At 38.4% G+C, this 16,919-nt stretch overlaps 1 protein-coding gene across 2 annotated transcripts in view; it reads left to right on the plus strand.

The window, feature by feature from the left end:
- The first annotated feature begins 357 nt into the window (after positions 1-357).
- YTHDC2 (YTH N6-methyladenosine RNA binding protein C2) overlaps positions 358-16,919 on the plus strand; it is a 68,632-nt gene continuing 52,070 nt past the window's right edge. The window contains exons 1-7 of one of the 2 annotated variants that reach the window (XM_026507774.4): positions 358-732; positions 2,128-2,218; positions 9,348-9,544; positions 10,893-11,092; positions 14,518-14,684; positions 15,420-15,522; positions 16,385-16,541. In XM_026507774.4, the coding sequence (XP_026363559.2) occupies positions 546-732; positions 2,128-2,218; positions 9,348-9,544; positions 10,893-11,092; positions 14,518-14,684; positions 15,420-15,522; positions 16,385-16,541 (1,102 nt within the window). In that variant the 5' untranslated portion in view covers positions 358-545. Of the gene's footprint in view, positions 733-2,127; positions 2,219-9,347; positions 9,545-10,892; positions 11,093-14,517; positions 14,685-15,419; positions 15,523-16,384; positions 16,542-16,919 lie in introns of those variants that run through there. The other variant, XM_044387334.3, reaches the window with a different exon arrangement.

Here is a 16,919-nt window from a genome sequence, read left to right on the forward strand (position 1 = left end):
TTTTATGTGCTCAGTCTGGCAACTCCACCCCAGCTAGAATGTGAACTCCACGAGGGCTGGAACCAGGTCTGTCTGGTCCCACGCCTAGGTCGCGGCGCGGTGCCTGCCGGGCACACAGTGGGAGCCCGCACCAGCTCACGGAAGGAATTAATGAAGGGTTTAAGGAAAGAGTGGGTGACCCAATAAAAGGATGCACGGGAGCCCCTTGGTGCGGAGGTGCGGACGGGAGAAGACGGAGAGAACCTGCGGCGTGGGGATACGACACTAGCCGGCAGCGGCCGGGAGGCGAGGAGCGCCCGACGCGCTGAGGTCACGGGCGTCCGTGGCCCTGGTGACGTCATCACGCCCGCGCTCTCCGCTTCGCCGGGGCTTCAGTGGCGCCGGCGTCTCCTCGGCTGTTGTGGTGGCTGGGGGGTTCTGGTGACCCCGGCTCAGTGCAGGCCGCCTGCGGAGGGGTCAAGTCCCGGCAGTGGCCCTCCGTCCCTGTCATTGACCGTCCGCCCGCAGACCTGGCCGCTCCCCCGCGGGGAGAACTTCTCAGGGCCATGTCCAGGCCGAGCAGCGTCTCCCCGCGGCCGCCCGCTCCTGGCGGCGGCGGCGGGGGCGGCCCAGCTCAGTGCGGCCCTGGGGGCGGGGGCCGGGCCAAGGGGCTGAAGGACATTCGGATAGACGAGGAGGTGAAGATCGCAGTCAATATCGCTCTGGAGCGCTTCCGATACGGGGACCAGAGAGGTGAGGTTCCCGAAAGGGACCCCGCCGGCTACCCCGCCTCCCCCACGCCGGGACCCACCGTGTGAAAGGGGCCGCCTCAGAGGGGGGAGGGAAGGTCTGGGCCGCCCTCGGCCCCCGGACCCACTGGAGCCCGCCTCCCCGGCGGGCAGGGGCCGCGCTTGGTAGAGCTCGGCAGGGTTAAAGCACTTGCCTGGCACTGATCAGAAGGTGGAAAGAGTCGCGTTCCTCCTTTGCAGGAGGCGTTTCTTTCCTCCAGAGAGAGGCCCGTAGGCAGTTTGGGGCGTCAAAGGCACAGCTTTTAGGTATTGGTACCCCCCCCCCTTTTTTTTTTAAAGGAAATTGTGTTAGGCTTAGCTGAGGCTAATGTTTACAGAAGTAGAAGAGCAGAGGATATCAGACAAGTAAATGCATTGGCAGTGCATTAATGTTTTAAATCCCGAAAGCATCACGCTTAAACGCTTCAAAAAATTAAACTGGTTTTGGTAGATGAAACGTCTTTCACACCTCTTAAGAGTACAAAGCTAATTGGCTTGGGTCATACAGTGCAGAACCCGCAGCCGAGCCGTGGTGAACCGTACAACATACTAGGCCCATTCCGGTTTGCTGGCCTAAGTAGGGGACCGTTGACTCTGGCACCATACAGGCCAGAACAGGCAATGACTTGGACAGAGTGAACTTACACAAAACCAAGCCTTCGCAATATGAAGCAACAAATCCAGTCTGAGATAGTGAAACACGAATTATGTACAGTTTTGAAAACAAAGACAATGGAGTTCGACATTGAACATTCATAATATTTGAGCGTCGCTCATCACGGAAGGGAAAGAACCTTTTGTTAATTAAACAAGTAAGGACTAAACTAAGTTAAAATAGTAAAATATGTTCGTCAGTCAGTCATCATACCAATTGAAGATTCCAGCACAAACAAGAGGAGTATTCTTTGGTGAACAGGAGAGTCCTCTCTCATGTTTAAGATTTAATTTTTATTAATATGGTTACTCTGGTAGACATTCAGTAGTTAGTTAATTGAATTAATATCTACTTTTCACATAGAATGACCTTTTCACATAATGTGAAAATGACCTTTTCACAAAATCACATATGCTTATATGATTTTTTTTTAAGAGCACTTGTTGGGGGAGGGGCAGAGAGAGGGAGAGAGAATCTTAAGCAGACTCCGTGTCCAGCACGGAGCTCCACTTGGGGCTGGATCTTACAACTCTGAGATCATGACTGGAGCAGAAATCAAGAGTCAGGTGCTCAACTGACTGAGCCACCCAGGCACCCATTTTTTCCGTATTTTATATCTCTGTTTATTGAAGCACCTTGAAAGAAAATTCTATATTCCTAAATGGTACTTAGTGTATGTGTGTGTTTTTCTTTTTCCCCACGTAGAAATGGAATTTCCTTCTTCTTTGACCAGCACTGAAAGAGCCTTTATTCATCGACTGAGTCAGTCTCTTGGTTTGGTCTCTAAAAGTAAAGGGTAAGCTGATAGCTTTTCTTATTTAAAAAGAATTATTTACCAAAAAAAAAAAAAAGTTCCTGACTCTATTGTTATTCCTGTTTTAGATTCACGTTCTTAATTATATTATACATAAATTGATTCATGTCTGTACCAAACTCAGCTCTTTGCTTTTCCTCCTATCTTGCCCTTTTTTCTTTTCCCTTAGGGGTTTAAAAAAAAAAAAAAAGTAAAATTTAAAATGTAAGAAAAATAGTTTAAAAGCCGAAGTGGCTTGCTTGAGGAAAATATTTTCTTTTTTCATAGAAACTAAGTCTCCTTTTTAAAAAAGAATGGATGGACTAAAGATAATAAGTACAATTATTTACAGAACTATTTCTTTTGATGTTACTGTACTGTAATGGTAACTTTAGAATACATAATCATTGTTTTCTTTCCTACCAGCTCAAGAATCTGATGATTAGAAATGACTAAATAAAATGGACCAGGAAGAAACAGTATATATATGTTGAGGGCCACTGATCTGTAGGGGAAAAAAGTCATTTGAACCATCCAAATTGAAGAAGTCTAAAATTACGTGGAATGATTTCGTTTTGGGAATAAGGATGGTGGGATTGATATATAGCAGGGTTTCTCAGTATTGGCACTGTTAACATTTCAAACTAGGTAAATGTTGTGGAGGGCTGACTTGAGTATTGTAGCGTATCTAACCTTACCCAGTAGACCTCCACCCGCAGTTGTAACAACCCTCAATGCCTTTAGACATTGCCAAAATGTTCCCTGGGGAGCAAAATTGCCTCTGGTTAAGAACCAGGGAGGGGGAAAGAAAGATAAAATTTCAGCCTACCAGGGTTTAGGTTAAGAAGAGAGAAAACAAAAGATTATGAGGTCAGTCTTTTCAATAAACAGCAGGAAGGTCCTAAGATGAAAGTATCTGATGTAAGAATGTCTGGCATTTGAATGCCCACAGCGATACATTACTGAGTAAGATGGGATTTAACTTAGGTGAATGTGTATTTTGAACATCCCCAAGGCCAGTGCTTTAAATAGTGGTAGGTTTTAAGCATGCCTGTATCGTAGTCCTTTGGGTAAGTGAAATACTGCACTTGGAAGTGAAAAGAGTATGGTGCCATAATCCTTTATCCAAAAACACCTAGAACAAGTGGATTTTGAGGTTCAGATTTTAGAAACATTTTAAGGTGTATTTGCAATGTTATGTAATACCCCTCCTAAGGTGCAGGCATCACTTTTAATCACAATATTTCTGCTGGCAAACACAAATATTCACAATAAGATAAATAAATACTAGAAATAGACTCATGTCAATGTAATCAGGCTTTCCTGCCAAATGAAGTTGCTGCCTTTAACCTTATAAAACTGCTAGTTATTTTACCAGCAACGGATGGGTTTCTTTGGAAGTAGAGAGTTGCAATCTGGGACCAGCAAGCTACAACAAAACCATCTGCAAGTCCAACAAACAAGAGAGAGGAGCGTTATTTTGTGGAGAAGGAGGATGAAGTTGGGAGAGGTGGTTTTGAACAAAAGTGCACTGGGGAGAAGCAGGAGGGTGATGATGGTTTCTCATTGGCTGGGTTTCGGGGGGGGGGGTTGATTTCTTCTACAAGAAGAAGCAGCAGCAATGTAAATCTTTTCTGTTGGGGCCCGTAATTGAAGCTCTTTTCCTTTTCCTTTTTGTATTTTTATTTTTTTTTTAGAGTGAGAGAGAAAGAAGGTGGGGGCGGGAGAGGGTAGAGGCAAAGGGAGCAGGAGGTAGAGAATCTTAAGCAGGCTCCACACCCAGCATGTAGCCCGACACAGGGTTAATCTCACAACCCCGAGATCATGACTTGAGCCGAAATCAGGAGTGGACTGTTGAGTCTTAATTGGACTTAACCAACTGAGCCACCCAGGCACTCCCAAGCTTCTTTCCTCTTGAGGAGTCTTCAGTTGGGTCTGTAATTGACAATTCTTCCTGTAATTGACATGAGTAGCTTGGCTTTCCTTACCTGTCTCCCTTTCTAGCATCCCCCCTCCACTTTAGTGTTCACCTTGCAAACTTAGAGAAATCTTCCAGTTTTCATTGTTGTTTGGGTTAAGAGTTGCAGATAAGAGGTTGTGGGTCCTCAGTAGAAAGCATCTATTGTATGGGCACAGTTCCGTAGCTACATCATTTCTATGGTTAAATGGGTTCTGAATTCTGAACAGTTAATGTAGAAATGACCATTAGAAATCACCCGTAGAAAAGCAGTCCATTTGAATGGACTACATCTGCTTTTTATCCAGTAGTGTAGTTGTTTAAGGGATGGTCCCGAATGGAGAAACCTGGGGCAGGGGAGAGAGCAAGATAAGTTATCAGGACAAAAAAAGGTGGGCGAGGAAACACTGGACAGAGAGGAGAAAAGATGCTAAGGGAAGCCAGGTAACCCTGCCTTCTCATCTAGGCCCTAGTGCCTATTCCTAGTTCAGATTCTATGATTCTGTAGTTTGAGTATCTTAGGAGGTTTAAAAATAGATTCCAGGCTTACTGTGTGAAAGTTGACAATTGTTTTTTCTCATCACTTACTCCTTTTTTTTTTTTTTTTTTAAAGATTTTATTTATTTATTCGACAGAGATAGAGACAGCCAGCGAGAGAGGGAACACAAGCAGGGGGAGTGGGAGAGGAAGAAGCAGGCTCATAGCAGAAGAGCCTGATGTGGGGCTCGATCCCAGATCGCTGGGATCACGCCCTGAGCCGAAGGCAGACGCTTAACCGCTGTGCCACCCAGGCGCCCCTCATCACTTACTCCTTTTTGCTCTCCTTTCTTTCAGAATGCAGCCGTGTGTGTTGGATTTTGTTTTTCATTTCCTCCTGAAGAGTTGAATTGATTTTGCAATTGATTACTTATTTTGGATTACTTTTTATAGTCGCTCATCTTTTGGTGAAAATGCTCTTGTCGGAGTGACGTCCCCATAGTGTATTCTTTAGCGTAGACTAAAGTTTTGTTTGAAATTTTAGTCAAGCTTTCCCATACCTGAATTTCACTTCCTTATGATTTGTTTCCTTTTTTCCCCAACTGAGGTCTGAGTTTTGGTTTTAAGAGCACACTTTTCTGAGTCTTGGACTTGTTCATGAACAAAACAGAATTTCTTTCCTGTTCTTCCTAGTCCAAGTTATGCAAAATGAAATTTACAAAATGAACTTACTTAAAGACTTGTGGAAAGAGAAACTGTAAAGTACATGAAAATAGGTTTTCCAGGTACAGGTTTCTTACCCTGTGATTGCTGATGTCCCTGCTTCCTAGGTATCCACGTGTTCTAGTCACCCTGACGGGAAGGCTCTATCCTGCAAGAAAGCCCCCTTTTCAGATTCAGGTTCCTGCCTCCCTTGCCTCTTGCCTGGGAAGGTTGTGTACCGCACTTTCCTTTTCTACCCCTACTTAAAATAGGAAAAATGGGTTAAAAGTGACTTAAGTGTCTTACTGATTTTTTGGGCATCCGTTGAAAAGAAACAGCCTGTGGTGCCCAATAGTAATAATAGCGACAGCTCACGTTCATTAAGTGCTCTTATGCAGCAGGCCTTATGCTAGTGGCTTTAAGTAGATTAGTTGATGCTCATAATAGTCTTAATCAGTCGATTCTATTAATAACATCTGGTATCTGTGTAACAGATGAGGCAGTTCAGGGTTGGAGATGTTAAGCAATTTTCCCAAGATCACACAGCTAGCAAGGGGCAGAGCCAGGATTTGAACATAGTAATGTTTCATTAATTTTTGATTGTTCACAGTGGGTTCACAGCAGTGTCGTAGGAGCTGTGAGGAGTTAAAATGGAAATATTAGATAGGTCTTGTCTTTAAGTTGTTTCTAGTCCAAAGTCACAGAATAAACCAGTGTACCATCATGATAGTGTCCATGACATGAGAACAACTTTGTTTAGTGACAAAGGTAGCTGATCGGTTTATTAATTTCCACATAGTCATTAAAGAAAGTATAAATTAGTATGATATAAACTTTAATAAATTTACAATTCTAGGCTACAGTATTGGGAAGAAAATGGTTTGGAGTTAGGTCTTTGCATCTTTCTGCCTAGTGGAAGTATAAATTAAGGAAATAGGAAATGCTGCATTTATAAGGCATCATATAAACGTGGATTATTTTTTGAGACGTTAGCTCCTTGGTGGCTGTGAGCTTTTTAAGTTGTCATTTCAGATTTTGGCTTTTTAGCTGATTAAAAAAAAAAAAAGATTATTTGAGAGAGAGAGAGTGTGTTCGTATGCGGAGGAGGGGCAGAGAAAGTGTGCATGCGTGCACAAATGTGCAGGGGCAGGAGGGGAGAGGCAGAGGGGGAGAGAGAATCTCAAGCAGACTCCATGCCCAGCATGGAGCCCCATGAGGGGCTCAATCTCATGACCCTGAGATTATGACCTGAGCTGAAACCAAGGGTTGGGTGCTTAACTGACTGTGCCACCCAGGTGCCCCGTAGCTGATTTTTTAAACTGTTGACAGATTTGGAGAGTGGAGAATAGTAAGGCATATGATTGTATCTGAGTTAAATGTTCGGTAACATGCTGTGTAAATTGATAAATTCATATTAAAATTGCATCAAACATGATGAGTTAATAGTTTTTCTTTAAAAAGAAGAAGCCATTGAAATGCCAAAACTTCTGATAGCATGCATTGATTACTTTTACACTTTGAAAGTTAGATGTTACGATGTTCTTGCCTGTAATATTAGTGCATTTGTGTTTACAAATTGCAGGTGGAGCTTGCGTTTTATTTGGAAAAAATTATTGTGACATTAATTTATTTAGCATCTTTTCCACATCCTGCAGCTCGTTTCTAGTTAATTTTGCTTTGAAAAGAAATCTCTTCACGGTTTTTTTCAAGGAATAGTGCTACTTTGGAATGAAAGCATGAGATCTCAGTGTGTGAGTTTATGAAGTAGGGCAGATCTCTGCTGTATGGAATGTTTTCCTCCTCACAACAACGAGACAAATACTTTACCAAACATCTCACTAATCTTTTTATCGTTTCCCAGTGTCACTGGTGCTGAATATGGTAGGAATGAGCCCTAAGAACCACAAGTAGCATCTTCCTAAAACACAACCTTTCAAGTTGATTATATCTTTGTATCCCACCATCTGTGTTCAAAATGAATTCAGTAAGTTTTAAATGGTAATGGTTAAGTACCCGTACATGCTAACTTTGAATTATTTTTGTACATGAATGCTGTATGATTAGTAGGCAGCTTATGTTAGGAAAGTTTGAATCTGACCCATTTCAGTTGTGAGCTTGTTGAGAAGAGTGTATTTTACAACTTTGTAATCCCAGCTTCTAGCATAGTGCCTGGCATACAGTAGGTGCTCAATATATGATGAATGACTGACTGAATGAATTAATGAAATAAAGTTAGCTAAAGGTGAAATACAGCAAAACTTTCCAGAGACAGTTTTCAAGAAAATTAAAGCATCTTGGAGCCGATAGAAATAGTAGAGATTTTTAAATTAACTTGTATACAGTGTCAGAGAAATAAAATGATTTTTGATCACATAGCTAGTTAGTTGAACACAAGCCTCCTGACTCTTGGCTCTAGTGCTCATTTCAGTACATTTCCTGCCTTCTGTAGTTAAAAGTTTTATGAAGTAAATAGCATAGGAGGGGAAGGAATGATTGTGTCTATAACGACTGTGCTGAATTTTCAGAAAGGTCCGTGAGAAAAGAACCTACTGCAGAGATCATCTTTAGAATCCAGCAATTCTTATTTACCATAGAAATAACTGAAATCCTAGGTCAGGTTAAATTTAGTTATTTTGTCTTTATCCCATAATTAAAGATCACTAAGTGCTTGTTAAGGAGTAGATGACAGTACTGAACACATAATTCATTAAAGCATTCCATAAAAAGTTTCTAGAAATTAAAAATCTTCGTAAATCACTTAAGAAGGCTTAGACAGCTAAAACTGTGTAGGTTAATCTCCAGTTTTATATTGTTTTTACAGTGAAAATATTATTGAAAAATTTTAAATCTAATGAAAATTAGGAAAAGTGTACATGTACTTTTTGTTGTATTGTGGTTTTGTTACTTCTGTAATATGATAGTGACATTAACAAATGATAGAACATTTTATGAAATATTTTGGGTAACTTTTTAAAAATAAGTGCTTTTTTCCCAGATTATATAATAATAGCTTTCATTCATTTAATACTTACTTTGTGACAGATGTTGCCCTTTATATGCATTATCTTATTTAATCATATGAGTAATTCTTTGAGGCAGGTATTACTATTATCTTAGGCTCAGAGTGATTAAATATTTTGCTTATAGTCCCACAGCTAATAAGTAGTAGAGCTAGGATTCGGACCCAGGTTGGTAATGCTGTTAGAGCCTGAGTGCTTTATGAGTGCTATATTGTACTAGATTATGGACATGCCTTATTAAATCAGCCAGAACACATTGGAGGACTTCCTGTGCATATAACATTGTACCTAGTACTCTTGGAGCAACAAAAGTCATGAAAGACGTTGTCAGTCCTGGACCATTGAAGAAACGAATATACCTACATCAAATAATTTGAAAACAGTTATAAATCATCATTACGTTATAACTGAAGGCTAGGGCCTGAAGCTTTGAAAAATTTCTTTTTCCCAAGATGCATATGAAAATACTTATAAGTAATGTTGATTTATACTTTTTTGGTCCAGCCACTAAGCTTGGTTCTCTTAACAGGTTCATGGGATGTGACATACCAGCAAACTATGGAAACGTTCAGTGGGTGATATTAGTCTGGACAGTGAACCATAACTTTTTTATTACCATTTTTAGATTCTGTTGTTCAGATTGGTTTTCTCCCTCTGTATGCTTCCAACTGGTGATGTTTCATCCACCATGAAGTCTGCTAAGACAAACTTTAACATTTGTGGGTAAGTAAGCCATTTTTGAGGTTTAAAAACTGGATTTGCAGCATTTAAAAATTCTAATTGAAAATGGTCTTGTGGCCACTTCGGCACCACACCCCTTCCTTATTGACTTTTTTTGGGATTTTCAGCATCTTCTCCCAAAGCATTTTGATTTTTTTCAATGTTTTGCTTGAGACATGTTTTCTAAGTAGGCAATACATCATATGTGAACAAATTGACTATATATAGTAAATAAACGATTTTTATTAATATTCAGAAAGGGAGCAAATAGATACCTAACTGTGAAGAAGAAAGATGGATCAGAAACAGCTCATGCAATGATGACCTGTAATTTGACTCATAATACAAAACATGCTGTTAGGAGCCTAATTCAGAGATTTCCTGTCACCAATAAAGAGCGTACTGAACTTCTGCCTAAAACAGAAAGAGGAAATGTGTTTGCAGTTGAAGCTGGTATGTATTTTCTGGGGAGCTTCCTTGTCTATCCTATTATTTGATGCCTGTTCTTTTACCATTTTAAATTTATTTAAAAAAAGAAACTAAGATGAAATAAGATTTCTCAGTTTCAATCGTCTGTTAGAAATGAGAAAGAACTGTGAAAATTTTGGAATGAAATGCAGCGTTAAGGCATGTGATGAAGTCAGACAAGTCTTTAAGTGTCACAGTGATAGCTATCATTTATTGAGCACCTACTGTGTGCTAGGCAGTATGCTAAACTGTTTATATCAGGCCTCATAGCAACCCTGGCAAGGTAAGAATTTCCTCTATTTCAGGGATGATTAAATGGGTTCAGAACAGTTAAATAATTTGTGCCAGGCTACTCAACCAGTCACTAAACCGCAGAGCTGGGATTCGACTCCAGAGTCTGGACTTTCCTATATTATGCTGCCAAGACACGCTAATGAGTGAGCTTTTGAATTGGGGTGTTAGCTTCTGGTAAAAGGACAGAGTCTTCAGTACCCTAACTTGCCGAAAGGTAGCTAAATAATATTTTTAGGTTCTGAAATGAAGTTGTAATTTTATTATTTGGAAAAAACTTCTTAGTGAGAAAATCATTAATTACCTAAAGTGACAGATATGCATAATTTTCATTGTCTGTTGGAGTAGGTTTGCAGAGTGTAGAAAGTACATGGTCCTATAGATAGCAAGGAATTTAAGTTCTAAATACAGACCCACAAAAATGGTTTGAGTTATGCGAGGAATATAAAACACATCATGCCTCTTTTTTATTCCTGTGTGCTTATTAATTAAATATAGATACCGGCTAAAACTCTCAATTAGGAAATTTAAGAATCAGGACCTTATATTTACACATATTATTCTATTTGATCACAAAATCTTACATATTTAACTTTAAACATGCAGAATATTTTTTTTCATGATGTGTTTTCATACCATACATAACAGATGTTATAATGCACATTGTTTCCCATTTTAGTTTTTTGTGTCGTTTTTGATAGAACCAAGCATGAAAACTCTTTGAGGTTATCAGAATCCCCTTTTATCTTTAGTGGTTATGGAGTGATTGATTTTTGTTCATTTGTAAACATTATGCACCAGAAATACTTTTAGAAATTTGCTTCTTCATTGAGAACCGAAATTTGTAACTTGTTTTTAGAGAGCTTTAAGCGTAGGGGCACAGCAGTCGTGCATTGCTTGTTAACTTTATGTAGACGGAATATAGAAGGAACACTCAAATGGAATTACATTGGAAATTACTTATCTTTGTTTTCCACACTTTTTAAACATTGTTGACCATAAATTTTTTTTGTTGTTGTTGTTCTTTTATTCATTTTCAAAGAAAACCGGGAAATGAGCAAAACAAGCGGGCGACTCAACAATGGCATACCTCAGATTCCAGTGAAAAGAGGAGAATCTGAATTTGATTCTTTCAGGCAGTCTCTGCCCGTGTTTGAGAAACAAGAAGAAATTGTTAAAATAATTAAGGAAAATAAAGTAGTTTTGATTGTAGGAGAAACTGGGTCTGGAAAGACTACGCAGGTTTGTTTCTTCTTTGTTGTTTATGGAAGAAAAAATATTTTATCCCACAGGATAGTGTTATATCAAATTTATACTACATGTATTTTAATCAAAAAACCCTCTTTTGGTTACTTTAATGATTACTTCAGAAGTATTTTGGGAGTACATATTGAGAATTTATAGAAAGGAAGTGTTTGAAAATATTTATTTTTAAGCTAGCACATTGGGCCTTCATTTAAATAGAAGTGGGGATGTGATTGGGCATCATAAAGGAATATGGACGAGGCTGGCCTTGTAACCTCCATGAGCCAGAGCCCTCATTTGTAAAATGGAGCTAATAATTGCTGCCGTTTACGGTGAACTTTAGAGATGTCTATAACGAGCCTATCAGTGTTTTGTACGTAGCAGCTAAATTAACAGCAATATTAATAATGATGTCTTAATATAAAATCGACTGTAGACATTGAGGCCTGCGCAGGTCCCAACCTGTCTGTGGTTTGGGGTTGCTATCTGCCTCATAAAATAAAGTAGAGGGTTTGTCTTCTGGGAAGACAAAGTCGTCTTCTCCTCTGAGAAAGCCTCCTACATAGTTGGCTTTGGCATCTTCTGGGAACAGGGAGGCTGGGATTGAGGCCTCACGAGTCTGGGTTTTTGGCTGAGGTAGAGAGAGAAGACGGTGCTTATAACCAGAAAGTCCAGAGTCGGGTGTAATTACCTCCAGGACTCATTACTGTTAACCCAGCCTGGGCTTCATGACAGGTGTAGAAGTAGATTCTTTAATAATTATAATAATACAGTTTAAAGAAAAATAAAGTTGACCGTAGAATGGGATTAATATGACAAGTCTGACTTGGGTGTTTACTATCAAAGTACTTCATTATGCCATTTCCCCCACTGGGTGACGGATTGCAAATAAGTATGGTATAGTGATTTGACCTTGTTAATGTTCTTTACGTGTTCACCTGTTAACGTAGTAAAATTACTTTGCTTTTGATAGAAATTCAGATAGAATAGTCAATATAATTTTGCATTTTTTCTTTTATGGACACCTACGTTTGCTTTTGACAGTTGCTTAACACTTCCTATGGTCATATTGGTTGGTGTGAGAAACCTAGTCCATAGGTAAGGCAAGGGGGTGGAGGCAAAGTGGACTATACAGTTGACCACTTACTTACTGAAGGACTCAACCATTTTTACAGAAGTATGACGGTTTCTAAAACCTGAGCCTTTAAAACTAAATAATGAAAAACACGGTGATATTTTTATCCGAGCACCGTATATAAGATTTTTCTTCAGTGTGAGTCCTTTGTGATGGCTTGAAATTCCATGGAGTCCTTCCAGAGCATCTGTTCAGTTGTTGGTTGTTTTGGTATTAGAGTTAAGTTTTGCCAGTAGGTTTTAATTGTACCGGTTCTAATGACATTGAACAGAGATTATGAGTGCTTACTTTGGCAGCACATATACCCAATGGAGATTATGAAAGTTTTGACAAATATAATAAATATGTTTTCATTTAAATTATTTGAATATCCTTGCTAAATGATCTCTGTATATGGGCATTAAGTATGTTTATTTTTATGTATATCATTTTATTAGGTATGAAGATACTTGAGAATTAGAAATTAGTTACTTGCTTTTTGCTTTTCAAGAAGAAACAATCTAACGGGTTACACTTAAGAAAAGATTGCATCTTATTTGAGGAGTTAAAGTAAAATTACTGATGTGTCTGTTTTATGAAGTATAAATGTAACAGAATTTAAAGGTCATATCATTAGCCAGTTTCATCTTGCCTTTAGTAACATTAGGAAGTTAATTGCCTTTTGCATTTTCATGTTCATTGTTCATATTCATTATGTAAAATTCAAACATTATGGAAAATAGTACATAGAAAGTGAAAGATTTCTCATTCTCTTGCTACTCTACATGCATGTTTGTCAGAAACTTGGGAGTATGTATTTCTGTTTTTAAAAAAAATTTTTCTTGGCACCTTTGTTTTTAATTTTCTTTAGAGCATTGAGATATATATATATATTAAAACAAACATGGAATAATATGCATTTTGTATCTTGCTTTTTTCACTTAATAGATACTGGATATTTTTCACTAGCTAGAGATAGAACTCATTTTTTTTTTAAGATTATTTATTTATTTATTTATTTATTAAAGATTTTATTTATTTATTTATTCAACAGGGATAGAGACAGCCAGCGAGAGAGGGAACACAAGCAGGGGGAGTGGGAGAGGAAGAAGCAGGCTCATAGCGGAAGAGCCTGATGTGGGGCTCGATCCCATAACGCCTGGATCACGCCCTGAGCCGAAGGCAGGCGCTTAACCGCTGTGCCACCCAGGCGCCCCTAGAACTCATTTTTTAAGCAATTTTATAGTAATCCCAAACATTTTTCACTAACAGTGATAAAAAAATGACAGCTTTCTATGTGTTGAACTTTTGAGTTCTCTCATTTAAACCTCTCAATAACCTCAAGACATGTAGGCCTTTTATTATCTCTTTTTCCAGGTGAGGAATAAAAACTGGAACTTATAAGTATTGATCTGTCCAAATTCCCATAGCTAGGAAGTGGCAGAGCAGGGATCTTATTCTTGTATTGTACTTTTTAGTATTGTATTCTAATACTTCTTTGCCAATTTATGGGAGTGTTTTCATAGGATAAATTCCTAGGAGTGGAAAAGCTTGGTCAAGAATGTGGCAGTTAGATTTTTGCAGCTAGATTAACTAGTTATTGTCTATTAACTCAAAAAGAGTTGTGTTTAAATAGAATTGAACGTATTGAAAGTTCCCATTTCTCTGAAGCTTGGGCAGCAATGATTTACCTTTACTAATCTGATAAGCAAGAAAAAATGTGTTAATGTGCATTTCCTTGGTTCTTAGAGAGCTGAGTATCTTTTCATTTGTGTTTGTTCTGTATATTCTGTGAGTTGCTTGTTTATATCTCATTTTGCATTTGTCTTTTTTTTTTTAAGCTTTTATTTATTTATTTATTTATTTGACAGAGAGAGAGACAGCCAGCGAGAGAGGGAACACAAGCAGGGGGAGTGGGAGAGGGAGAAGCAGGCTCTCAGCGCAGGAGTCTGACGTGGGGCTCGATCCCAGAACGCCGGGATCACGCCCTGAGCCGAAGGCAGAGGCTTAAGCGCTGTGCCACCCAGGCGCCCCTCATTTTGCATTTGTCTTAATCATTTTGGATTTATTTTTAATCTTTATATATTATGGGTACATGCCTGTTGACTGTTAGACATCCTAAAAATGATTTCATCAGTTTTTTGTTTTTTAGATTTGCTTATGGTATCTTATGTATTAGTTTTACATTTTTCTTTAGTCAAATCTGTCGATCGTTTTTTAGTTCCAGTAGTTTTTCCATTGTGGTTGACTTGGGCCTTCTGGGTGTACAATCATGTCATCTTATAGGACTTAACAACTGTCATTTCAGATTCCTCAGTTCCTTTTAGATGATTGCTTTAAAAATGGTATCCCCTGCCGTATATTTTGTACCCAACCAAGACGGTTAGCGGCAATCGCTGTGGCCGAAAGAGTTGCTGCAGAGAGAAGAGAAAGGATTGGTCAAACAATTGGATATCAGATCCGATTAGAAAGCAGGTAACGCTGGTTCTCCTGTAGCCTATCTTTGATTGTTCTTCGAAAAGACTAATGTTTCTATTTCATTAAATACAGAGGATATGTTGGTTGAAAAATTAGATGATCATTTTGCTTCAAGTAAGTCTTTGATAAGATGTTGAGGTCATGACTGAACTTAGTAAGGTTTTGAATACATAGCTTTAGAAAGAGTTGGGCCATAGATACACATCCGTTTTCATAGTTTCATGATCAAATACAAGTTATTTCACCTCTTTGAACCTTGGTTTTCTCATCTATAGAATGGGGCCAATAAAAGCAGCTTTGATGTGAAGTTTATAGTAAACTAAATGGTAGTAACTGAATTGATTATTAGAAGTGGTACTAGTAGTACCTTCTCGATGAGTGGTACCGTTTCTTTCCTTTCAATAGTTTGGATGTAGTAATTTCAAAAAGCTCCTCATTTATGATACACTTTTTTCCCTGAGCAAAAAGTGTTAAAGGATTAAAAAAAATCTTTTTATGGTTCCTTAACAAAATAATCCCTTAATTAATTAAAGACTGTTAATTAAAATTTTGTAAGATTATCAGGTATGAAATACATATTTCACATAACTTGGGTCATAAAGCATGCATACCAGTTCACCCTTATATTGGTAACCTTAAGAAACAAGTACATATGGGACTAACATTTAATGTGATCGTGTTTTCATTACATATGAGTTGTAATTGCATGCTTTTTTTTTATTTTTTAAAAAGGGTTTCTCCAAAGACACTTCTGACATTTTGCACTAATGGGGTATTGCTTCGTACGTTGATGGCAGGAGATAGTACATTGTCAACTGTGACGCATGTTATTGTGGTAAGAATATTGCTGAGTTTGCCATGTACAACTCAGATTGCTTAAAACTTTGAATATGTAATGACATTTTTAGGCTAGGATATGCATGAGAACCAATTTTTTTGAACAGCTTTCCTAATCAAGTTACTTTATATTGCCTGTAATTGTGGGAAATAAATACTTGTGTTACGTAGAGATATTCACAACTATCAGGTTTTAAAGTAGGTAAGTTTTTCAAAAGTGCTTTTTGTATGGGAAAGTGATACATGTGCTTAGCATTCCCCAGAATGGTGAGTGGTTTTCTTTTTTCTCTGTGCTTACTCATCTGATTCCTCCTTTAGCTAATACGTATTTCCCAGTCTTAGGGGTGCACTTTATAGTCCTTTAACTTCATAGGTAAGCTGCTAAATTAACTAGCTACTGATGAAGTAGATGAATTATCACCTTATTAAAAAATTCTAATTTTTATGTCAGAAAAACATTAGATTAAGTTGTATAAGTTTGCAATAAGTAGCTTTTGGAAACTTACTAGTTCTCTGCATGCCAACCAAAGGGTGCACCTGTGCTCTGATGCTAACGGAAGCGTATTTAAATACATTTTATATGTATTAAGAATACATTAAATTAGACTCCAGTAATTCCGAATTTGTTGTAGTTTGTGTGTCTTTTACATTGTCTAAGAGGCAGTGCTTTGTTACCCACAATCGGTTGTTCATGTCTGATTATTTCTGAATTGTCCATAATACAAAATTTTCATGAGTACCGATGGGCCTTAGTCACATTTAATTTGCATTAGTATAAAACCTAGCAGCTCCATACTTTTAAAGACTTAGTCATCCGTAATGTTTTAACTATTCTGTGGTTTTGTTTTTGTTTACTGCAGGATGAAGTACATGAAAGGGATCGATTTAGTGATTTTTTACTTACAAAGTTAAGAGATCTGTTGCAAAAGCATCCAACTTTGAAACTTATTCTTTCTAGTGCTGCCTTGGATGTAAATCTTTTTATAAGATATTTTGGAAGTTGCCCAGTGATATATAGTAAGTTAAACGATCAGATTTCTTCAAGGATTTTTATGAAAGTATACTTTTTGGCATGACTGTATTTATTATTATAGGAATTGGGGAATGTTCCGAAGTAGAGAGCATGTCTGTTTGCTCTGAGGTATTACTCATTATTCATCTCTCTAGATTTTTTCATCTTCTCCTTTGCCATCCATACTCTTTGGTGCTGTGTTGTGAGGGCAATTCTCTAGTTTTTTTTTTTGCGGTTCTCCAGTCTTTTTTTTTTTTTTTTTTTTAAGATTTTTATTTATTTATTCGACAGAGATAGAGACAGCCAGCGAGAGAGGGAACACAAGCAGGGGGAGTGGGAGAGGAAGAAGCAGGCTCCTAGCGGAGGAGCCTGATGTGGGGCTC

This window comes from Ursus arctos, unplaced genomic scaffold (genome assembly GCF_023065955.2).
Source record: "Ursus arctos isolate Adak ecotype North America unplaced genomic scaffold, UrsArc2.0 scaffold_5, whole genome shotgun sequence".
Taxonomy (NCBI): Eukaryota; Metazoa; Chordata; class Mammalia; order Carnivora; family Ursidae; genus Ursus; species Ursus arctos.